Source organism: Perna viridis, chromosome 7 (genome assembly GCF_037379345.1).
Source record: "Perna viridis isolate PV_CMFRI_1.1 ecotype Kerala chromosome 7, ASM3737934v1, whole genome shotgun sequence".
In the NCBI taxonomy this organism is placed as follows: Eukaryota; Metazoa; Mollusca; class Bivalvia; order Mytilida; family Mytilidae; genus Perna; species Perna viridis.
This window is the reverse complement of record NC_142451.1, coordinates 10,413,022-10,436,820: the sequence shown is the minus strand read 5'-3', so window position 1 is coordinate 10,436,820 and position 23,799 is coordinate 10,413,022. Positions and strand designations below refer to the sequence as shown.

The 23,799-nt window shown below is 34.2% G+C and overlaps 1 protein-coding gene across 1 annotated transcript; it reads right to left on the bottom strand.

Moving 5' to 3' along the window:
• Window positions 1–1,213: 1,213 nt before the first annotated feature.
• Window positions 1,214–10,932, bottom strand: LOC148611281 (uncharacterized). Its single transcript, XM_088591677.1, has 5 exons — window positions 10,745–10,932; window positions 9,397–9,509; window positions 8,063–8,139; window positions 6,523–6,670; window positions 1,214–4,347 (listed from the first exon to the last, which is right to left on the bottom strand). The coding sequence occupies exons 1-5, from the start codon at window positions 10,845–10,847 to the stop codon at window positions 4,240–4,242; spliced, it is 549 nt and encodes a 182-aa protein (XP_088447803.1). The 5' UTR covers window positions 10,848–10,932; the 3' UTR covers window positions 1,214–4,239.
• Window positions 10,933–23,799: the final 12,867 nt, after the last annotated feature.

The following is a 23,799-nucleotide window of genomic DNA, read 5'->3' as shown; positions in this document are numbered from 1 at the left end:
AAACGAAAACTTGAGAATTATAATGTCATTGCCATGTTAAGAACCATGTTCATTGAAGCCAAATCAGAGTTCGGAAATTCATAAGTCAGGAGAGATAGTGTATGAAAACAGAAACAATAGAATTATCTACTGTGCAGTTTGATAGGACTACAGGGGTCAAATCCTGAACAATTGTGGCTCTTTGATAGGACTACAGGGGTCAAATTCTGGACAATTGTGGCTCATAATTGTCACTACATTCAAGCTTAATGCAGCTGTGAATCTGGATCGTTACTAATCTTAAACACATATGGACATTTAATTCTAAATATGTGGATTGATTTAGCATAGAATATAACATATGTTGAAAGCAAACAAACTGGAATCTTGATACTGTCACACCAGTCAGATTTTTTTTTAAATTAATAAGTTCATGGTTGCTTTGAACTTATCAACAAACCCTTAATATTATAATTTTGTTGAAATAAACCAAAGATGAATCTTTACCATATTTTTCTCAATTTGAACTATTTCAAAATAGAATCAAAAAGATATCTCATTACATGACTTGCTGCGGCATATGAACCACGAAGAATCAATTGTTTTCTAAAATTCTATATTCTATATAAAAAAATCAAAATTCTACTGGTAAATAACAGGGATATTTAGAGAATTTCTATAATTCAAGACTTCATTGGAATTGTTAAAAAAATGAGCAATTAATACAAGCATCTATTTACAGTTAATTCTGAAACAGTTTAAGTCATGACCCCAAAAATCAGTTCCTTTCTTCCATTGGTGGTATAGAACCTTGTGGTGCTATTTCATAGAATCACATATTCATTCACTAGTTATTTTTTGGAGAAAAATCTGTATGGGCCACAAATACCTACATGGAACATATTTGTACAATTCCACAGAGCTCCATAAACTCTACTCCAGCAATGCTAGAGGTTGTCTGGCAAGCTATTTTCTGACTTGGTGCCATCCTAACGTCGCAACGAGCGTTATGCAATATGGCACTTGGAAGTAAGAGGTTGGGGTATGGAGGAACGGAATTCCAACCTCTTATGTTGTAGGAGTACATAAACTCTTACTCAGTTATGGTGTTGAGGTCTATGAACTATGACAACATTGCCACAAACGTTTTGCAGGCATACAATAAATCATACATGAATGAACCTCAACTAAATGCCTCATTCTGGAATGGATTTAATAAAACAAAAATAACAAGTGATTTTTATTATTTTTAATGTTGTTTTTATTTTTTTCCCATTATATATAATCAAATTTTAACAAATAAACATAATAGATATCATTAATTAACAAACCTTTCAAACATAGGGTATATACTCATCCTAAAAATAGACAAACTATGAAGAAAATCGCCAATATACACTTACTGAAGTTCATGATTAGTAAATTACTGTAAATGTATTAATTTTTTGAGGTGGACATAAAACTGTGAAAAATAGTACCTGCAAAATGGATTTCTAATACTATATAATGCAACTCAAATTTTGAAACTGCAAAATACCCACAATCTAATATGTTTACAGTCCTGGATACTCAAAGTAGCAATACCACCAGAAAACTTCATGTTGTATATAAAGTAGTCTGATGACGTTAGTGAAAGGTAAAATAAATTAAAATTTCAATTCTACAAAGGCTTAATGCAATAAAGTTTCAGATTTACCCAATGATACTGATTAAAAGTCATTGCAATATACAATTTGGCGCTCTCAATAAATGTAATGTTTCAAACCATTGTCAATAATTTAGAGTTTTGTATATCATCCAAGTATGTATGCAAATAGCTTAAATATAAGTGTTTATATGAAACTATGTTCAGCATTGCTGTGTTAATCTACAAAAAAACAGGCTGTGATAAGGATTTTTTTTTCATATCAAACCCCATATCAACCCACAACCCTTCGGGTTAATATGAGGGTCTTTAGTTGATATAGGGAATGATATGAAGAAAAAAAAACATATAGTTTTCAATGTATATTAAAATATCTGAACATTTTTAATCAACTTCACAATTATCTTTGAAAATATTAAATACAATGTAAATTTAATCTACATGAAAACAAAAAAAAAAGCAAAAATAAAATGCCAATATAAAGCACTGCAGTTCTATCAACATAAGAATTACATAAAATTACAATTACAATTTCTAATAGAAACTGATTATAAATGTGCTTCAATAAACAGTTAACTGAAAAAATTATTCACACTGAGTTAAAGCCAAAATGTGCAATAAGATATTTAAAAATAAGAAAAAGACAGAAAAGCAGTAAATTATTTTAGTTTAAATACTCATAACTTACCTTGACCAATATAAATGTTTGTAGAGAATGTAAGATCATATTGCCTATAAATATCTCAAATAATATTTATATTCTACTGAAATGTAACGATTAAATCTATTTTAATAATATTTCTATATTTCCCAAACAAATTAATTTCACCATCAGTCTCTTTGGACACTCGGGACATTTATGAATTCTCGTATCAACACCTTTTATGATTTTTTTTCTAAAATTACCCAAACTGTTATTCTAAATGATGTTGACCTCTTAAATAAATATTATGAGACACTTATTCTAATTCCATTTAAAAAAAACACACACACACACATTTGATCCAATTTTCATACCCCTATATTTCAATGTCAGGTTGACCAATCAAATAACAGGATTACCAGGCATTTTTCAATCCAGTAGAATATTACATCATATGGGATCATATAGAAACAAAGTGAGAGATCCATGATTTACAAATTTGAGTTTTCTCTCTACAGAAAAAAGATATATCTTTTGATCTATATAAAAATTAAATTGAGATTCCTTTGGATATAAGTCCTAAAAAACTTAAAATACAAAAGAAACACTATACAAGTAGTTCTTTTAAGCTGAAACAAATGGCTTTCAATTTACACTACCAACTACTTTTTACAAATTGCCCTATTCATTGTAATACCTAAGAATTTGTACAAAACATGTTAAAGTTTTAATTTAATCAATTACACATTTGTATTGCATTTTATCCACAAAATATCTCTCCATAATAAGGCCATGTGCACCATATATCTTTATAAAAAAATCTTGTTTCAATAATTTGAAATAGAAACATATCTAAAAAATATATAAACACAAATAACTCATAAGTGTTTCATAGTTAATGTTATTTTGAAGACTTCATACCAAACAAATACAAAAAACACTAACTTGAAGTATTTAGGGGTGAATACATTCTACATTAACAACATTTTACTGGCAGAGTACAAATGTGTGCAGACAACCTTTAAGTCTGGGCAAAATAAAACAGGGCAAATTCAGTTGCCTCCCTTTTGAAAAAGTTTCACTGAATTTCCACCTCCTTACCAATTTTTGCTGGTCTTCATCATAGGACTAATGGCTATAAATAGCAAGTGCCTTTATGCACATAAATTTTAAACATGAAGTAAAAAAATGAAAATATATATTGTCTTAGTCATATTACACAGAAAAAAAAATGTATAGCTCAGTAACTTATGTTTCTTTATTTACAAACAGTTTAAAGAATTTGGATTTTTTTTTTTAAACCTGATAAGGTTCAACGGCTTCTTCATGAAAAAATGTAAATGAAATTTCAAAACACACACAACAAAACTTAACTCTTTCAGTACAAGTATATGAAAAAAAAAATTACAAATTGTCTTCTGTCACCATTCTTTATCCTAGTGCAAATACATTCATTCAAGAATGCATTAGGCTTAATGAAAATATATACTTGTTTCACAACTCAATAGATGGACAGGTTTATTTTATTCCCCTAAAAATACTTGTAAAAGAGACATAATAATGAATGTCTCCTTGCCTAAAAAACTAGGGTAGGATTCCATTTATTATTTCTAGGCTTGTTCTTTGAAAGAAAATGTATTTGGGTTAAATCAAATCAAAATGTTGATAAGTGGATTCTGTGACTTCAGTGGCACACTTGTCATGAAGAAGGAGGCAAACAATTAGTTTGGTTTGGCCCTAACTTAAAATGTATCTTCTATTCAGTGTCTTTAATTTGTTAAGAAACTGTCATATCAAAGTATCAAATAATCAAACAATTTTCTACATCCTTAATACACTGAGTTACAAGTAGTGTTTCAATCAAACAAAACAAAGATTTAAACAGTATGATGACATAAGTGTACTTCATCATTGTCTACATGAGGACATATAGTAACAAGTCACATGTTAACATTTTAAAAACCAATCAGAATTATGCACGTTTTTTAGGCTGGAACAACAAAGACCTACTGTTGATACAGAATCTTTGTCCAGAAGGTTCTGGTCCATCAGGAAATACATGTCCTAAATGGGAATCACACTGAAATTAAAAAGACACATGAACACATAACATTGCACATGAATCATTACAAAATACATCTGTAATCTCAGACATTCTAACTAAAATCAAGTAAGAAAAAATAATTCTCAAGTGAGTTTGTTCACATTTCACAAAAATGGTGGGTATAATTTCTTTGCTTGGCAGAGTGTTGTTTGATACAACCACAGAGATCATACCCTGAACAATTGGGGCAAGTATGGACACATTCAAAATTGATACAGCTATAAATTTTGATTACAATTATATATACTGGTATGACACAGGATAAAAATTTGACAAAAATCAAAGTGGTCACTTGGCACTTTCTTTCTAAATGGTTCCTTTAGAAACTCCAAAATCAACCCCAACTTTTCTTTGAGAGTAAGACACTAAGTGGTACAAATTCAAAGTGATCCATTCTTTCTTACTGAAAGAAATAAAAAAAAAAAACTTGTTTCTGACCCCTTTTTATTAATTGGCTCAAGCTACAACCCCTAAATTCAATTCCAGTCTTTCTTTTGTGATGTGACACTTTGTACTACAATTTCAAAGATATCCATTCAGTTGTCTGGTAAATGCTTGTTTCAGAACCCTTTTTGGTTCCTAATTTCTAAAATGTTCAAGTCTTAACCCTCAAAATCAATCCCAGTCTTTCTTTTTTACAGCACCTTGTAATACAATTTCAAATAGATCCATTCACTATTAGTCAAGTTATTGTCTGGACATAATGAAAATGCTTGTTTCCTATCCCCCTTTTTTACCCTTAATTTCTAAAATGTCTAAACCCCAAAATTAAAACCATTGTGGTAAAGAATATTGTGGAACAATATCATATACATTCCTATACTCTTACTGGTGTTGTATATATAAATTCTATGAAATGCTTCTTTCTAGTCACTTTTTGGGCCCTAATTCTGAAATGGTTGGGCCCATAACCCCCAAAAACAATGCCAACCTTCCTTTTGTGGTTTGGAACCTTGTTAAAATTTTAATAAAGATTGACCAACTGATATTCAAGTTGTAGCAAGAAAACCAAGTGTCTACAGACGACAACATTATAACATTATTTGACCATAATTTTGATAGTTGATAATATATTGCATGTAAATTTGATACTGTTTATAAGATTTTAAAAATGTTTGGAAAATTAAATATTAATGTCTCATGATTTTTATAGATAATGCATTTTCTAAGTGGTTATTTGCCATATGGATTCTCCTCCTCAAAGATTTAAGAGGAAATCAAAAGAATATAATCCACCGCAAAATCAGACTCAACAAAGAACATGAAATAACTGAAGTTAATGTAATATGAAACAAAGGTAAATGAGCAACTCGTTCTCCACTCAAAACTGGGAGTTTGGACCAGGTTAACCATTAGGGTAAGCTTCCTCTTCTAAAAACAACTGCTGATTTACTTATAAAATGTCAAGTCCTGGGAAGACAAAAGAGAAAAAGAAAAGTAAGACAGGGTGAACAAATCAGTTCTCATGGTACAGATGGATACACCACAACAATGCAGAACCAAAAAACTTCTGAAGTGATTACTTCAATCTTGTAGCAACATAACCTTGTTCAAGAAGCCTAATAGTAAAAAGTCTATCACATGGTGAAAAAAATCAGCATAGTTAAGCAAGATCTGGAATAATGTACTAGTTGCGATATGAAATGCTGAAGGGATATTGCTACAGGTGAAAAAGAAAGTTGAAGATATGGAATTAGAAGTCATTACATTTGTCAATAGTTTTCCTTTACCATAAATCTATAACTTAACAGTGTTATAAAAAAATTTTTCTATTGTAAAATAACATAAATTTTCCATGTGCATATTGTTTATTGCCCTAAGTGCAATAAACAAAATACCGGTATGCACACGGAAAATTTATGTTATTTTTCAATAGACAAAATTTTTATCATGGCCAATTCTTATACATTAATTTTAAAACATATTTTCATCTTAAAACTTGAGAAAACTAGCTCTGAATTTAACTGAATAGGGGCGTGTCAATATTTTTTTAATCCATTGAGTTATAACAAAACTATTTTAACCAATTAGATTACAGTATTTATCTCAAATTAATTTATTTCAAATTAAAAGCCGATATCTTTTTAATCACATAAATGATAAAAATTTGTTTAAGTGCATAGGAATTCACAATACTTGTGAAAAGCATACCTTTTTGCAGATAACCTCCGTTCTAATCATTCCATGACTGGTGTCAGTGACTCTCAAAACATTTGTGTTTTCCTCGTTTTCTCCATTAGCACCAAGGGGCTCGGTAAAAGATGGCCATCCTGTACCAGAATCATACTTGGTTTCAGAACTAAAAATTGTATATAACAAGTTTGTATTATACCATTTTTGTTCCTGAGTTCCTGCCCTTGGGTAGACACAATCAATAATTTGAGAACTGTATCAAAAGCCATTTTGAAATTTAGCTGCATCATACTATAACCTTATAATAGTTGATTAAGAGTTCCCTATAAAATTTTTGGTACATATAGAATAGCAAAGCAAAGATAAGTGGAAAGTGGACAACCCATTAGAAAGCCACGCTAATACATTAGGTCACTAATTTTATTAAATACAATATATTTATGATAGAACAAACTTAAAAGTTGGTAAAGGCAATTTGTTGGTTAATTTAATATTTTTATTTCGCAAATTTCAAAATCCGTAATTATATCAACCAGTTGTACACATTCAAAAGGCTGAAACCAAATGTAAAGTTCATTTAAACTGCTTTTACAAAGGATTTCCAGGATGGCTGGATTTTCTCATCAGGTAGGTCATTTGTTTTTCTTCAGTTTTGTCACCTTCTCCCATGTTATGGTAAAGAAACTGTATAAAATGTTTTAAATGGTAAATATTTTACTATAATTCTGCCAATTTCAACGAACATCAGAATGAGCAGTATGCAATATGGCACTTGAAAGTAAGAGAGTGGGGTATGGAGGAACAAAATTCCAACCTCTAATGCTGTAGGAGTAGGAGAAGAACTCGCTGTTAATAATATGTTCATTCTCTAAATGAGAAAGTTAACTATTATTGATTATATTTTTTGTTTGTTTGTTGGGGTTTAACGTCCGAGCAGCAATATTTCAGCTATATTCAGACAATGAACATGAAATGGATGACAAAATGAACATGAAATGATGAAAATAATGAAAAAGGGATGGGACACAAGGACAATGGGGTCGACAAATTTTGATTGCCACTGGAAATAGGGAGAGGTGGGTAGGGTCGGGCAATTTAGCCTCCTGTGGAGGAGCCCTATGGTTCCTACTCCGGGAGAATACCACAGTAGGGTTCTTTTACATGTTAGGAACGTGGCATCTTTCCCAACACGTTGTACCACTATGGTTTGCGGTCAGGTTTTCCGTATTATAGCCTGACAACCCCAGCATGTAACACGCCAGGGGTACCCCATTCCATCACCTGGGGCACACATCCCAGTTGCTTTGTAGGCAAAGCGCCCTAGCCCCCGGCTAGGGTTCATAGCACTATTTAGTCGCCTTTTACGACAAGCTTAGCGCTGCTGCAGGCCTATTCTTTTAACACCCAGACCTGCACGGGGCTTATTGATTATAACATTTCCATACAAAAACAATAGAAATATGGCTAACAAAATGTATTTATATGCAACTACAAAATAACCATACTGTACATTTGTTGTTGTTATCTTTTTTTATTATGCTATATGTTTACTATATACCTGAATAATCCTGCCCCACAACATAAGCAGTTGTACACTCCTTCTTCATAATTGTTGACATAAATTCCACTGAATGGCTAAAATTATAAACAAAAACGAACTAAAAATTATATGGTACTGTTTTTAATTTGCCATAGAAGTGACATTTTCTGTAACTTTATGTAGTCAAACCTAGGTAACTCCAAGTGACCATTGAAATGTGTTCGAGTCATCAAGAGTACGAGAAATTGAAGTTCGTATATTTCCGGATTTTTTTCATTACTGGTCTGAGTTAGACTTTTATCATTAGAAATTACTTACTATCTACGAAGTTTTCTTTGGTTGTGGATCTTTTTTATTTACGTTTGGAAGATTATGTTGATTAGTGGATATTAAAATGCTGTGTTCGCTTTTAAAATGTTTAGAGTGCGAATTCCTTGAATTGGTCAATAATATGTTTTCATCTGATTTTCTTTGATGCTTTCATCATACCGAAAATTTTGATACTTTGAATTGTGTTAGAAAAATCCTGAGTGTTCAAGCCATCTGAGTTTGAGCCAGTAAAGTTTGACTGTACACTGGTATTTTCAACTTCCATTGTAGAAGCAGTGGCATTTGAAATTTTTTTTTACTGTAAGTCATTTCTATTAAAACATCTATTTTTAACATACACAGGCAAAATTATTTCACAAGATTTTCACACAAATTTCACATGAATTTGACCTGAACTGAGCAAATAAACTAAGTGACAGAGTTCACGTGAAATTCGTGTTTAGTGAATTTCACATGAAAATCATGTTAATTTCATGTGAATTTCACATGAAGTTCGATTAACATGAATTTCATGTGAAAAATATTTGCTTGTGTACTAGTGGTGATGCTATGTGTTTAGTTCTTTATTGACGAGCAAACTACATGTACAAAATGACATTTTTCCTCCAAACACAGAAATTAATAACCACATGTAGGAACCCTAGATAAACTGTGAGTAAAGCTCACTAAAAGATACCCTAGTAACCATGTATGTAACATGTGCATGTTCAAAATTAAAGTTATCAAACAAGAAGTTGATGTTGCTTCAGTCTGAAATTGAATCCCACGATTTGGCACACTCAAAAAAAGGCTTTTTATCAAAATATCAAGTGGCTGTGATAATGATAAGTAGCTGCAGAGAAATCTATAATGAAAAAGTTGTGGATAACCAAGAGACTCAAAGATTACACATCTGGTGTATTAAGTTTGTCAGGAAAGGGGAAACAAACATTGTTTTAAATGTGGCCTTAGAAGCTGTTGATTGTGGAAAATAATGAAAAAAGTTTTGAAATCATGTCTGATGCAGTGTTAGACAAACATACAGGCTCAGTGAACTTTTCTCTGGTTGTTGAATACTGTTCTGGAGTAAGGCGTTTTTCCCACTCTGAATTTGGCACTGTCCTTGGATCTGATGGGTCAATTTGAGCTGAATACACTGCGATAAATAAAGTGCATATCAAGTTATACAATTATACATTATCAAATTAATACATATTTTTACTTATGCATATACTATAGTATGGAGTGTGCCTATCAGCGAGCACATCATTTCTTTTGGACAAGTATATATTAAAAACGTATTAGGCTTCACTGTGTCTGAAATGACACTTTGTTTTGAAAAGGCCAAAATAAAGATAATTAAGCTAATTATAATCACTTATAAACAAAAATCAGGGAAATTTATTGGATAATAGACTGCCATATCAAGACGCAGTCATTCACTTATCAATTTAAATTATAACTATCAATTATTTAAAAATAATTTCATTAAACAATGAACATTGACATGTAAACATACATGGACATGCATGTCTGTGCAGGTTGATTTGTGCTTTCTATCAATTACAATACAAGTGTACTCATCATCATGTCAGAACAGAGTTAATTTACATAAAATATCTTTACTTATTAATATGCAAGTATAGAAAATGGAATTACACTATTAAACTTATTTGTTTATTATTTAATAGAATAAATGTCCTTGAGATATCAACTTCATATCAATGCAATAAAATATTCAAGCAGTGAAGAATGATTTCTCCCCATTCCAGACTCACTTCTCCCTATTACTCCCGGACGGGAGAAGTCACTTCTCCTATAGGGTATGTGAGTCTCATCATGTGACCGTTGTTTCATGAGTATGGGTTCTAGTCTATCGTTCAAATGCCTTGACATTTTCCATTTACAAAGCATTGAGTTCAATGTTAAAAGCAAAACATCTTCTTATGTAAAAATGCAGATAAAAAATGACAAATTTCAATTTTTTACATGATAAAAGTGTTAAGAAAAAGCATTCAATAGAATATTTTGCATTGCAAAACAGCGTTTCGAGATCCCAGAAGTAGACAATAAAATGCAGATCAGTCTTTGAATTTCAATACCTTGCACATCGGATATTCTGGTAAGGGAAATTGAAACTAGAACGAGACTTGCAGGCCCAATTCACTGAATCCTATATCAATATTAATATTATGCCCTGCTATGGGTCACACCTGTTTTCTGTAATATATTTTTAAAGAAAATATGCTTTAACAGATTAACGCCATATAGAAGGAATACTGTCATGCTGCAAAATAAAGGAATTGATTGAAGAAAAAAAAACGGGAGTTAACCGCATTTTAAGTTTTAAGAAAAAGTTGCTTGATATATCAATTATCATACCGCACGTACCTCTTGCGCATTGCACACGCTGGTTATCCAATACACGTGTGGCAAATATTCGCCTAGAAGCAAATGGTGCAAAACGACGAAGTGACTGTAAAACTTTTGCCATCTTTGAAATAAAACGTACTTAAAATAAGTGGAAAATTTCGATGGAAAAGTACCGGAAACCCCTTCAAACTGGTTTAGAGAGGTCACAAAAAAGAACCAGTTGCAATGTTTGGGGAAATCTAAAAACCGACACATATCATAACTAAGCATTTGAAACTAAAAGCGCAACGAACTCTTTTTCAATTTCAGATATTTCAAAAATTACTGATATGCTAATGTTTCCGTGTGCTAGTATTTCCATATCTGGTCGTTTATGCATTTTTTTTATTATCATAAGGTAAAATTGAACATGTTCAGGGCAAAAGCAAAATGAAAAATAATTTTAAGTTATTAAAGTTGTATAGGGACTTTATATTATTAGCTATACTAATTTAGTTATCTATAGTATTATGTAGTCGTATGAGTTGTAGAATAGCTGATTAAGCGACAATCAGATCAAAACCAACAAAAAGAAGACACAAAAGGTAAAGGTTTAATCACGTTTCTCTGGAACATTTTGATTATTCATACCTCAGATGTTCTTGGTGTAGTTCTTTCAAAATGGAACTGTATAAAAAAAATATCAATCAACGCTGTTTTTGTTTCGTGGCGATAGAGGCCAACAGCTAGACAGAGTTACCTGCCTTGGTGGTTATGAACTATATACATATGATCAATATTTGTGATAATTATGGACATATTACTTGTGATATAGATTTTTATGGACATTGTTTTATATTTTTGATGCTAAGAATTGTTTTGATATAGCATTGATGATAACTTTGCATTTAAAATATGCAATGATACCATTTGATACACTCACATTGAATTTCAACATTATATCAAATTCATCAGTAGTACAGTGCCTTTAATGAAGAACCATATTTGCTAAAATTAAGCTATTCGTCTTATCAGATAGAAAGATACAGTGTATTTACGAAGATCCATATTTGCTTAGGTATCTGTTTTTTTTTTTTGGTTTTTTTTTTTGGTTTTTTTTTTCAGACTAAGGTTTATACAGACTTAGCCTATTTCGCTTTACAAATGTTTGTTCAAACACACTAATCCTGTGCATGTCTTTTACCGACTTCTTTGAAATTAATTTAGTTTACACTGCTATTTTCATAGCTACCTTTTCAATTTTAATAATTGCTACTACTTTACTTGACTTCGTCTCCTTTAGCCATGTGCAATAATGAGGGTACAAAGACTAAGGTCCCCATGTTCGAATCCGAACAAACGCACAAAGTATTGCGAAGTAGTTGATTGCCTGGAGTTGTGAGTGTATATCGTAGCCACTGGAGAAGAAGCTTTGCAGAGATTGAAACTATTAATATGAAATATTTGGCTTGACAGCTCGTTCTCCAGACGTTCAAATGTTACAGTTTGTTTGTTTGTTTGTTTTGTGTCAAACATAATTATCGTGTTTAATGACAATATATCTATTTGATTTGATTTGACTTGAGAAATATATATATATATATTTATATATATAGAAGGATCTGAAAAATTCCCAACGATGTTAGAACTGTCAAATTTGCGAAGCAAATTTTTTGGTCGTTCCCTCCGCGGACTCGAACTCGTACCGCCGTGACATCTATGGCAACACCGCCTGCACTAAGTCCAGCGCCCCAGACCAATCGGCCAGCTAGGCTATATAAAAAATATAGCTTTCGCTGACCGGGTCATTCCTCATCGTAGGACCCTAGGACGTTATTTTCCCTGTATCAATTTGATCCGATGGAGCAGTGTAGCGAATAGAGTCGTCACATTCTGAGACATTATATATATATTTGTATTCACCATTCTTGTTTTCCTAATGATCTTAGTTGACTGGTCCCTCTTTAAATGACAGCCCTTTTGCATAGTTGTGAGGTTCTGTACACGTGTGGAAGATTATGGCAACACGTGTAAGTGGTGGTAGACTTTGATTTATCTGGTGAAAAGACAGCCGCAAGAATTGCATTTGACACTGATATTTACTTGGTCACAAATATTGTCTTATCTTAAATCAGTAACACATAAAACCCATCCTTTGCCTTTGAATTGGGTAAATAATTTTCAATTACTTGGAAATTTCACATGGTTTAAATTTTAGCTGAAGTTACCTATATAAAGCTACACAAACCGCGTAAGACATATTTTGTATCTTTAAATGTTTCAACTTATAGAGACGAATCTAATATGTAATAACAATGTACAATGTGGTAAAAAAAAAATCCAAATCGCTTCTTGAGATTTTTACAAGCTGTAGACTAATATGCATTCAATAAATAATTGTACAGACAAGTCAAATCATTTATAACAATAAACTGTAAACCAACATACAGACAATCTACTCTTAGCTTCTGTATTGGGATACCATAGGCTTGTTGAAAGAAAACATGTCACGCAATCTTACAAGTAAACTAGTTTTTTTTATATAAAATAGACGCAGACCTATTGTTGAACATTTTGCAGGTGGTCCTAATTCATGAACAAAATATAGAATGATGGCGGCCGCAAAAATTGGCGTTGATCTATAAAACTAAGCCTCATATATAGCTTAATTAATTGTTGACAAAGATACAATAGTTTCTAAAAGTTTTGTTCGCTGTTTTCATACTGTCATTTCGTATATTCTGAAGTTCCGATTGACTGGCAATGAAACAAATATTATGTACAATCTATTGACAAATGTTAGGGTCACTGGTTCTATACTATGTACCGTTATGGCACTTAAATTTAATACGTTTCCATTTCACTAACGCTAATTACATTAACTTCAAACCAAATTAGTTTCGAATATAAGTCTCGTGTCGAAAAAAATGGCCCGCGACAAAGAAGTTTTCATCTGCTCTTTTTGTCAATCTCGACCTTCTAAGTGTTTTCGGTGTTTAGATTGTAATGCTTACATGTGTATTGATTGTGAACGAACGATTCATTCGAAGGTAAGAGGGTCTGATAGTCATTCTGGAATTTTTATAAATAATTATACCAAGAGGAGCGTGAGAGAATCCCGCTGGAGAAAATTTGGACTGTCAAGCTTGTCGTTCCTAAAATGTTGTCGATCGGGAAAGCACCACGAAGGAGAGAGAACTATTATACGCACTTTGAGTTTTTCGGATGCTTTGCTTGGTACAAATAAAGTACGAAAGCATCAAGAAAATTTTAACGAAGATCATAACTCTAAAAGTGTAACTCTAGACGAAGAATGTGTCTATCATGATGAAATGAACTATTATGCTAAAACCGACAGAGAACATAAACAGCCAGTAAAAGTGGTGGCGGAATTCCAAGTTGACTTGCCCGTTATAAACCGTCTCGTTTATTGTTCTGATAGCTCAATTTGGCTCACCAGGGCGACACAGTCTTCTCTTCATTGTGTGACCACTGCAAATGGATATGGACTACAGACTTCCACCAATTATGATATAAAAGCTTTTGACATAGCAGCTTTATCAACAGGGGACATACTTATTGCGTCTTCGGATTCTTTAATAAAACAAATAAAGATGGGCGAAAAAAGTATAGAGAATTCAAAATATAGCATAGAACCGTTTCTACCTACTGCTATTCACGTATCTTTGCGCGGTAAAATCATCATCGGCGCGATGAGTGCGGGACAGGCGTTTCCTCCGAATGGAAAACGACAGTTAATGTCTCTGGGTATGAGCGGACAAATCGAGTTTATTGTGGACCAGATTTCTGACGGAAAAATGATTAAAGACAATTTTTCGTATTTGTTTGATATAACATCTGACAATGATGACTTCATGTATATTTTGGACCGATTAAGTACTAATTGTGAAGGTAGAATTGTTATTTTGAATCAACAAGGTTTTTGTAGAGCTCTTTACCAAGGCCATCCTGTGTTTAACATCGAAATGAAATTCAAACCAAAAGGAATTATTGTAACCCGTCAGGGCTCTGTTATCATCAGCGAGGCTCATAACCACACTCTCCATTTTATCAATTCCAGAGGAGACCTAATGCAGTACCTTAACACATTTGATCAGTGGTCTCTGTCATTTCCACAATCTCTCGCATGTGACTTTAGGAACAATTTATTAGTCGGAACTAGCAGGAGAAAGGGAAGCCAAGACAAATCAAAGCTATATTTCATAAAACTTTAAACTTGTAGATATTTCAGTCTTGATCATAAGGATTTTCATCATCTTTTTCAATAGTCTGTCTATTCTTTAGAACATAGGATACAAATACTATATATTGAAGACAAAACAGGATATTAGTATAAAATATATAAAATTAGTAGAATGTCATCCCCACAACTGACCAACAAATATTGTAGGTCAGTGCATGGAACTTAAGTGTAAGTCTTCGTATGAATCAGGCAAGTTGGGCAAAAAAATCAGAAACATGAATGTCAAAACCCACCGATCTGACTATATAATTTCACCATGGATGATTTGATAAGATCACGATTTGATCTCTACATCATTGGATTTGTTCAGAAATTTTTCAATGAAAGGTTCGAAAAATGATGTTTTTGACAGAATTATCTGAAATGTCCATTTTCAACGCATTTCAAATTACACTAAAATAAACTCTCTGTTTTCAATGAAATAAAACTTCACTAAAATGATTTGGAAAATTGTGTCTTTTTTCCTTGATTCTGATGGTGCAAGGAATCAAATAAAACTTTCAAAATGGTGGGTTTTTATTCAATGTTTCACTCATTGCCTGATTCTTAGAGATAAACATTTAATGACCAGTCTTTCTAAAAATCAGACAAGAGGTGATTCATGAATGTCATAAACCCACCAGCTTTACTTTTATTTCCTATTCAGAATCAGTTACAGATCACATAACAAGTCTGAGTTTTTTATTTGGATGTTGCGCTTTTGAGATCGAATTTATATAGGTTGTACATAAAAATTAGCACTTTGCAAGAGTTAGCGTTTTTGATTTGGTTAGATTTGGTTAGATTTAGTGGGAAATAAAGGTATATATATATACACAATTGTACCAAGAAAGTTACGGTAATACTTACGATTTTACCCCTACCCCAACTTGTGTGTTGGTGGCTTAAAAACCACAGGGTAGTGATATGCGTCTAGTGCAGTAGTGATCGAACGTCTCTAGATCGCTACTGACGCTGGCTAGTCTACTTGTAGACGAAAAGGGGAGCAGCGCAAGCAGAAGCCTTCCTCTGCCAGTACATAGCCTCTACACTACCAAGACTCCTTCAATTTGCCTCCCCGAGGTAACACACGGTAACTTGGGTCTAGTACTCAAGGCTAACATGAAGGGGATCTCGGAGTAACAAGGACCCTAGAGGTGCAGAGTGCAGGCCCACCGGCGCGTGGAACACGCCCTGGCTCTCACCAACCTTGCCCCACCTATGGGTTAAATAGATCGCTGCCTTGTGATGGACTGTTGAGTCAAAGGCTACGGGAGACAACCCAGACAGAAAACGATGGTCAGATTGGGATCAAACCTTTGGAAGGGAACCTGTCTAGGAGAGGAAACTCTGATGTAAAACCCGGCTAGAAAGGAGTCGTCACCCATGGTAGGGAACCTATCTAGGAGAGCAAACTCTGATACAAAAGCATGTGAGGGACTTGCTGACCACCACATTAAAATAAAGCTGAAGCTAGAGGGCCAACCCCCCACTAGTGGATACAAATGGTTACAGAAACGATTACAGTAAAAGTCATTCCTCGGACTCGTCAACGACTAGAGAAAGAGAACCAAACCAAACATCGAGGACAGCAAATGACGCGAAAGCCGATGAAGTTGTTCTCACTAAAACAACCAACAACCATAGGCACTTGGAATGTTAGAACAATGTATCAAAGTGGCAAAAGCTTGCAAATTGCGAACGAAATAGATAGATACAATATCGAAATTCTAGGACTCAGCGAAGTAAGATGGAATACAGTTGGAATGACAACACTATCTTCAGGTCATACGGTCATATTCTCAGGAAATCCAAATGAAGACGACATACATGACAAAGGCGTGGGATTCATGCTTACAAAGAAAGCCAAGAAATCGCTTTTGGAGTGGAATCCTATATCTGCAAGAGTGATATCAGCTAGATTTGACACTCGATTCCAGAAAACAACATTTATACAGGTGTATGCACCAACAAACACCGCAGACGAAGATGATAAAAATGACTTCTACAACTTATTACAATCAGTTGTTGATGCCGTTCCTAAAAGAGACATCCTTATCATCTTAGGAGATCTGAATGCCAAAGTAGGTGATGACAGAGGAGGTAGAGAAAGGGAGATAGGACCACATGGAATAGGGCAAATGAATGAGAACGGAGAGATGTTTGCTGACTTTTGCGCTATAAACAGTCTAGTAATTGGCGGTACTTGGTTTCTACATAAATCTCGTCATAAAACCACCTGGATTTCACCATCTGGAGATACTGAAAACCAAATAGACCACATAACAATAAGCCGTCGATGGAGATCTTCATTACAAGATGTACGAACAAAACGTGGAGCAGACGCAGCAGCAGATCACCACCTTGTAATTGGAAAAATTAAACTCAATCTTTTAACAACAAAGAAAAGAGAGACTACAAAAAGGAAGTTTAATGTTGAGAAGTTTAAAGATCAGAAAGTGAAAGAAAACTTCCAAATTACACTCAGGAACAGATTTAGTACTTTATTAGATCTTGACAACGAAGAAATGAACAATGATATTGATGACATCTGGAACTCAACAAAGACAGCCATTCTGGAAGCATGCGAAGAAACAGTTGGTTTCCTTCAAGTGAAAAGAAAGAAATGGATGTCAGATCAAACATGGGATACAATATCTGAAAGAAGGGAAATAAAAGAAAAGTTGATGAGTGCCAAAACCAGACAGCAAAAGAAAAACCTGCAAGACCTTTACAGCGCAAAAGACAGAGAAGTGAAGAAAAGCTGTAAAAGAGATAAAAGAAACCATGCTGAAAAGTTAGCAGTAGAAGTTGAAAACGCCTGCTTAAAAGGAGACATCAAAACATTGTATAACATCACAAGACAACTCAGTGGAAAGATCTCTCAAAATGAAAATTTACCAGTCAAAGATAAAAACAACAATACCCTCACAAAGCTAGAAGATCAGCTTGACAGATGGAAAGAACACTTTAATGAGGTATTGAACAGACCACCACCAACAAATCCACCAATACTTGAAGAAGGTCCAACACTTAACATAGAGACTGACAAAATTACCGAAAATGAAGTAAGAAAAGCCCTAAAACATCTTAAGAATGGGAAAGCAGCGGGAATCGATGGCATACCACCAGAAGCCCTCAAGTCCATGAATGACACTACCATTCAATATCTTCTTGGGCTATTAAACCAGATATGGGAAAAAGAAAAAATTCCAAAAGACTGGCAAAAGGGACTCTTGGTAAAACTACCTAAAAAGGGGGACAAATCCAATTGCAACAACTGGAGAGGAATAACTCTTTTGTCCATTCCTAGTAAAATCCTATGCAGTATAATCTTACAAAGAATGAAAGAAGAGATTGATAGCAAGCTGAGAGATGAACAAGCTGGATTTAGACAAGAACGATCATGTGTCGACCAGATTGCTACACTCAGAATAATTATTGAGCAAACGATCGAATGGCAGTCATCCCTATATCTAAACTTTATTGACTTCCAGAAAGCATTCGACAGCATAGATCATCAGGTCTTGTGGAACATTCTAGGACACTATGGGATTCCACCTAAGATTATTTCCATGATTAAGTTACTGTATGAAGAATTCTCTTGTCAGGTCATACATGCTGGTACATTGACGGATCCTTTCCCTGTAACAACTGGCGTAAGGCAAGGATGCATTCTCTCTCCCCTTCTCTTTCTCATAGTCATCGACTGGATAGCAACAACAGCTTACAACGACCCTCATGGTATACAATGGACACTAACATCTCGTCTAGAAGACCTCGAATTTGCAGACGACATATGCACACTATCGCATCGTCTTCAAGATTCCCAACACCAGGTCAACCATCTCGAAGAAACAGCTAAAAGAACAGGATTGTATATCAACACAGCCAACACCAAAGCCATGAGAATCCAACAAAACCAGATGGATCCAATATTGGTAAATAACCAACAGATAGAGAATGTAGATAAATTTACGTACCTTGGAAGTGTCATGAGTACAACTGGAGGCACTGACGAAGATGTACAAGCCAGAAAGATGAAAGCATTACAGGCTTTTTCCATTCTAAAGCAAGTATGGAAAAGTAGAACACTGAGAACGGCTACTAAGATCAGAATTTTCAACAGCAATGTTAAGTCTGTCCTGTTATATGGTTGCGAGACCTGGAGAGAAACAGAAAACACCATGAAATCTATACAAGTCTTTGTTAACAAGTGCCTAAGAAATATACTGAATATCAGATGGCCAGAAAAAATAACAAACAAGAAACTCTGGCAAAGAACAAAACAACAACCAATAGAAAACACCATTCGAACCCGAAAATGGAAATGGATTGGTCATACTTTAAGGAAGAACAATAAAAACACTACAAAGCAAGCTTTAGATTGGAATCCCCAAGGGCAAAGAAAAAGCGGAAGACCAAAGAACACCTGGAGGAGGGGTTTGAACTCTGAACTGAAGAGAGTAGGACTAACGTGGAAGAATTGTAACACCATCGCCCAAAACCGAAGCGAATGGAGAGAAACTGTAGTCGCCCTATGTCTACCCATGGACGAAGTGGAATAAATCAAAAATCCACTGAAAAATCGCTTAAATTGACACATTTTTCAATGTCAAAACCCCTAAAATATCTATACTTCAGTAAAAAATCGCTTATTTGATATTTTCTGTTTAGTATTATCACAAATAATACTTTCGGGATTCTTCTGATGAATTTTGGCGATCATTCCTGGTCAGAATTTATCCCAAAAAGTGAAAAATGTGATTTTCGATTTTTCCCTTTAAAGTCATATAAATTCAACTCTTCAAGTCATTGTTCAACTAAAACGTCTCAAATTTGGCATCATTTGATAGATAATTCACTTTTCTACATAAATCAACCACGAAAAGCTAATTTTCAAGAAAGAATTTCTCAAAAATGTTCAAAATATTACCCCTACCCCTAGAAAACTTATCTCACTATGAAACAGAATTCTCACAGCATACCGACACCGTAAAACTCATATTTTAGGCATTCCTAATTAAGATAATAGTACCCAATATAACTAAACAATTCAGGCACTTAGACTTTTTTTTTGGGGGGGGAGGGGTACAATTACTGTAATTGTAAAAAGAGCAATATTCAGAATTTCAGAATTTCCTCTATATCACCAGTTATTTCCTTTTTTTCTGAGAACTGTATTTTTAAACAAGCTTTTGTTGTGATACATTTAATTGTGCTCGTTTTGAAGCTAAGACAGTACAATAGTATAGTATCTTAGCTTCAAAATGAGCACAAGTAATAAATATTTTGAATTTTTCCAAGTTAAGTGAAAAATTGCCACCCATACCCATGAAAAAAATGCCTCACCATTAACTAAAATGTTTACTTTTTTTTGGCATATGAACGTATATACTAGACATGTTGGGTACTGTTGTTTTAATTATGGATGCATCCAACATATCTTCTCATTTCAGGCGCGTATTTTTCAGTTTCAATGTGACAATGGTGAGTTTTGTCATGAAAAGGGAATTTTCGAAATTTCATATTTTCTTCCATTTCACTTACAATTTGCATTTTTTTAAATGACCGTACTCCAAACTTTAGTACATTCAAATACAATTATATAGTGAACATGAACAAAATATAGAATGATGGCGGCCGCAAAAATTGGCGTTGATCTATAAAACTAAGCCTCATATATAGCTTAATTAATTGTTGACAAAGATACAATAGTTTCTAAAAGTTTTGTTCGCTGTTTTCATACTGTCATTTCGTATATTCTGAAGTTCCGATTGACTGGCAATGAAACAAATATTATGTACAATCTATTGACAAATGTTAGGGTCACTGGTTCTATACTATGTACCGTTATGGCACTTAAATTTAATACGTTTCCATTTCACTAACGCTAATTACATTAACTTCAAACCAAATTAGTTTCGAATATAAGTCTCGTGTCGAAAAAAATGGCCCGCGACAAAGAAGTTTTCATCTGCTCTTTTTGTCAATCTCGACCTTCTAAGTGTTTTCGGTGTTTAGATTGTAATGCTTACATGTGTATTGATTGTGAACGAACGATTCATTCGAAGGTAAGAGGGTCTGATAGTCATTCTGGAATTTTTATAAATAATTATACCAAGAGGAGCGTGAGAGAATCCCGCTGGAGAAAATTTGGACTGTCAAGCTTGTCGTTCCTAAAATGTTGTCGATCGGGAAAGCACCACGAAGGAGAGAGAACTATTATACGCACTTTGAGTTTTTCGGATGCTTTGCTTGGTACAAATAAAGTACGAAAGCATCAAGAAAATTTTAACGAAGATCATAACTCTAAAAGTGTAACTCTAGACGAAGAATGTGTCTATCATGATGAAATGAACTATTATGCTAAAACCGACAGAGAACATAAACAGCCAGTAAAAGTGGTGGCGGAATTCCAAGTTGACTTGCCCGTTATAAACCGTCTCGTTTATTGTTCTGATAGCTCAATTTGGCTCACCAGGGCGACACAGTCTTCTCTTCATTGTGTGACCACTGCAAATGGATATGGACTACAGACTTCCACCAATTATGATATAAAAGCTTTTGACATAGCAGCTTTATCAACAGGGGACATACTTATTGCGTCTTCGGATTCTTTAATAAAACAAATAAAGATGGGCGAAAAAAGTATAGAGAATTCAAAATATAGCATAGAACCGTTTCTACCTACTGCTATTCACGTATCTTTGCGCGGTAAAATCATCATCGGCGCGATGAGTGCGGGACAGGCGTTTCCTCCGAATGGAAAACGACAGTTAATGTCTCTGGGTATGAGCGGACAAATCGAGTTTACTGTGGACCAGATTTCTGACGGAAAAATGATTAAAGACAATTTTTCGTATTTGTTTGATATAACATCTGACAATGATGACTTCATGTATATTTTGGACCGATTAAGTACTAATTGTGAAGGTAGAATTGTTATTTTGAATCAACAAGGTTTTTGTAGAGCTCTTTACCAAGGCCATCCTGTGTTTAACATCGAAATGAAATTCAAACCAAAAGGAATTATTGTAACCCGTCAGGGCTCTGTTATCATCAGCGAGGCTCATAACCACACTCTCCATTTTATCAATTCCAGAGGAGACCTAATGCAGTACCTTAACACATTTGATCAGTGGTCTCTGTCATTTCCACAATCTCTCGCATGTGACTTTAGGAACAATTTATTAGTCGGAACTAGCAGGAGAAAGGGAAGCCAAGACAAATCAAAGCTATATTTCATAAAACTTTAAACTTGTAGATATTTCAGTCTTGATCATAAGGATTTTCATCATCTTTTTCAATAGTCTGTCTATTCTTTAGAACATAGGATACAAATACTACATATTGAAGACAAAACAGGATATTAGTATAAAATATATAAAATTAGTAGAATGTCATCCCCACAACTGACCAACAAATATTGTAGGTCAGTGCATGGAACTTAAGTGTAAGTCTTCGTATGAATCAGGCAAGTTGGGCAAAAAAATCAGAAACATGAATGTCAAAACCCACCGATCTGACTATATAATTTCACCATGGATGATTTGATAAGATCACGATTTGATCTCTACATCATTGGATTTGTTCAGAAATTTTTCAATGAAAGGTTCGAAAAATGATGTTTTTGACAGAATTATCTGAAATGTCCATTTTCAACGCATTTCAAATTACACTAAAATAAACTCTCTGTTTTCAATGAAATAAAACTTCACTAAAATGATTTGGAAAATTGTGTCTTTTTTCCTTGATTCTGATGGTGCAAGGAATCAAATAAAACTTTCAAAATGGTGGGTTTTTATTCAATGTTTCACTCATTGCCTGATTCTTAGAGATAAACATTTAATGACCAGTCTTTCTAAAAATCAGACAAGAGGTGATTCATGAATGTCATAAACCCACCAGCTTTACTTTTATTTCCTATTCAGAATCAGTTACAGATCACATAACAAGTCTGAGTTTTTTATTTGGATGTTGCGCTTTTGAGATCGAATTTATATAGGTTGTACATAAAAATTAGCACTTTGCAAGAGTTAGCGTTTTTGATTTGGTTAGATTTGGTTAGATTTAGTGGGAAATAAAGGTATATATATATACACAATTGTACCAAGAAAGTTACGGTAATACTTACGATTTTACCCCTACCCCAACTTGTGTGTTGGTGGCTTAAAAACCACAGGGTAGTGATATGCGTCTAGTACAGTAGTGATCGAACGTCTCTAGATCGCTACTGACGCTGGCTAGTCTACTTGTAGACGAAAAGGGGAGCAGCGCAAGCAGAAGCCTTCCTCTGCCAGTACATAGCCTCTACACTACCAAGACTCCTTCAATTTGCCTCCCCGAGGTAACACACGGTAACTTGGGTCTAGTACTCAAGGCTAACATGAAGGGGATCTCGGAGTAACAAGGACCCTAGAGGTGCAGAGTGCAGGCCCACCGGCGCGTGGAACACGCCCTGGCTCTCACCAACCTTGCCCCACCTATGGGTTAAATAGATCGCTGCCTTGTGATGGACTGTTGAGTCAAAGGCTACGGGAGACAACCCAGACAGAAAACGATGGTCAGATTGGGATCAAACCTTTGGAAGGGAACCTGTCTAGGAGAGGAAACTCTGATGTAAAACCCGGCTAGAAAGGAGTCGTCACCCATGGTAGGGAACCTATCTAGGAGAGCAAACTCTGATACAAAAGCATGTGAGGGACTTGCTGACCACCACATTAAAATAAAGCTGAAGCTAGAGGGCCAACCCCCCACTAGTGGATACAAATGGTTACAGAAACGATTACAGTAAAAGTCATTCCTCGGACTCGTCAACGACTAGAGAAAGAGAACCAAACCAAACATC

Coding starts and splice junctions, on each gene's coding strand:
- LOC148611281 (XM_088591677.1), bottom strand. CDS start 10,847: ATGGCAAAAGTTTTACAGTCACTTCGTCGTTTTGCACCATTTGCTTCT. Junction 8,140..9,396: donor GAGAAAAGTTCACTGAGCCT/GTATGTTTGTCT, acceptor TTATAATTTTAG/CCATTCAGTGGAATTTATGT. Junction 6,671..8,062: donor TGTGGGGCAGGATTATTCAG/GTATATAGTAAA, acceptor TACAATTTTTAG/TTCTGAAACCAAGTATGATT.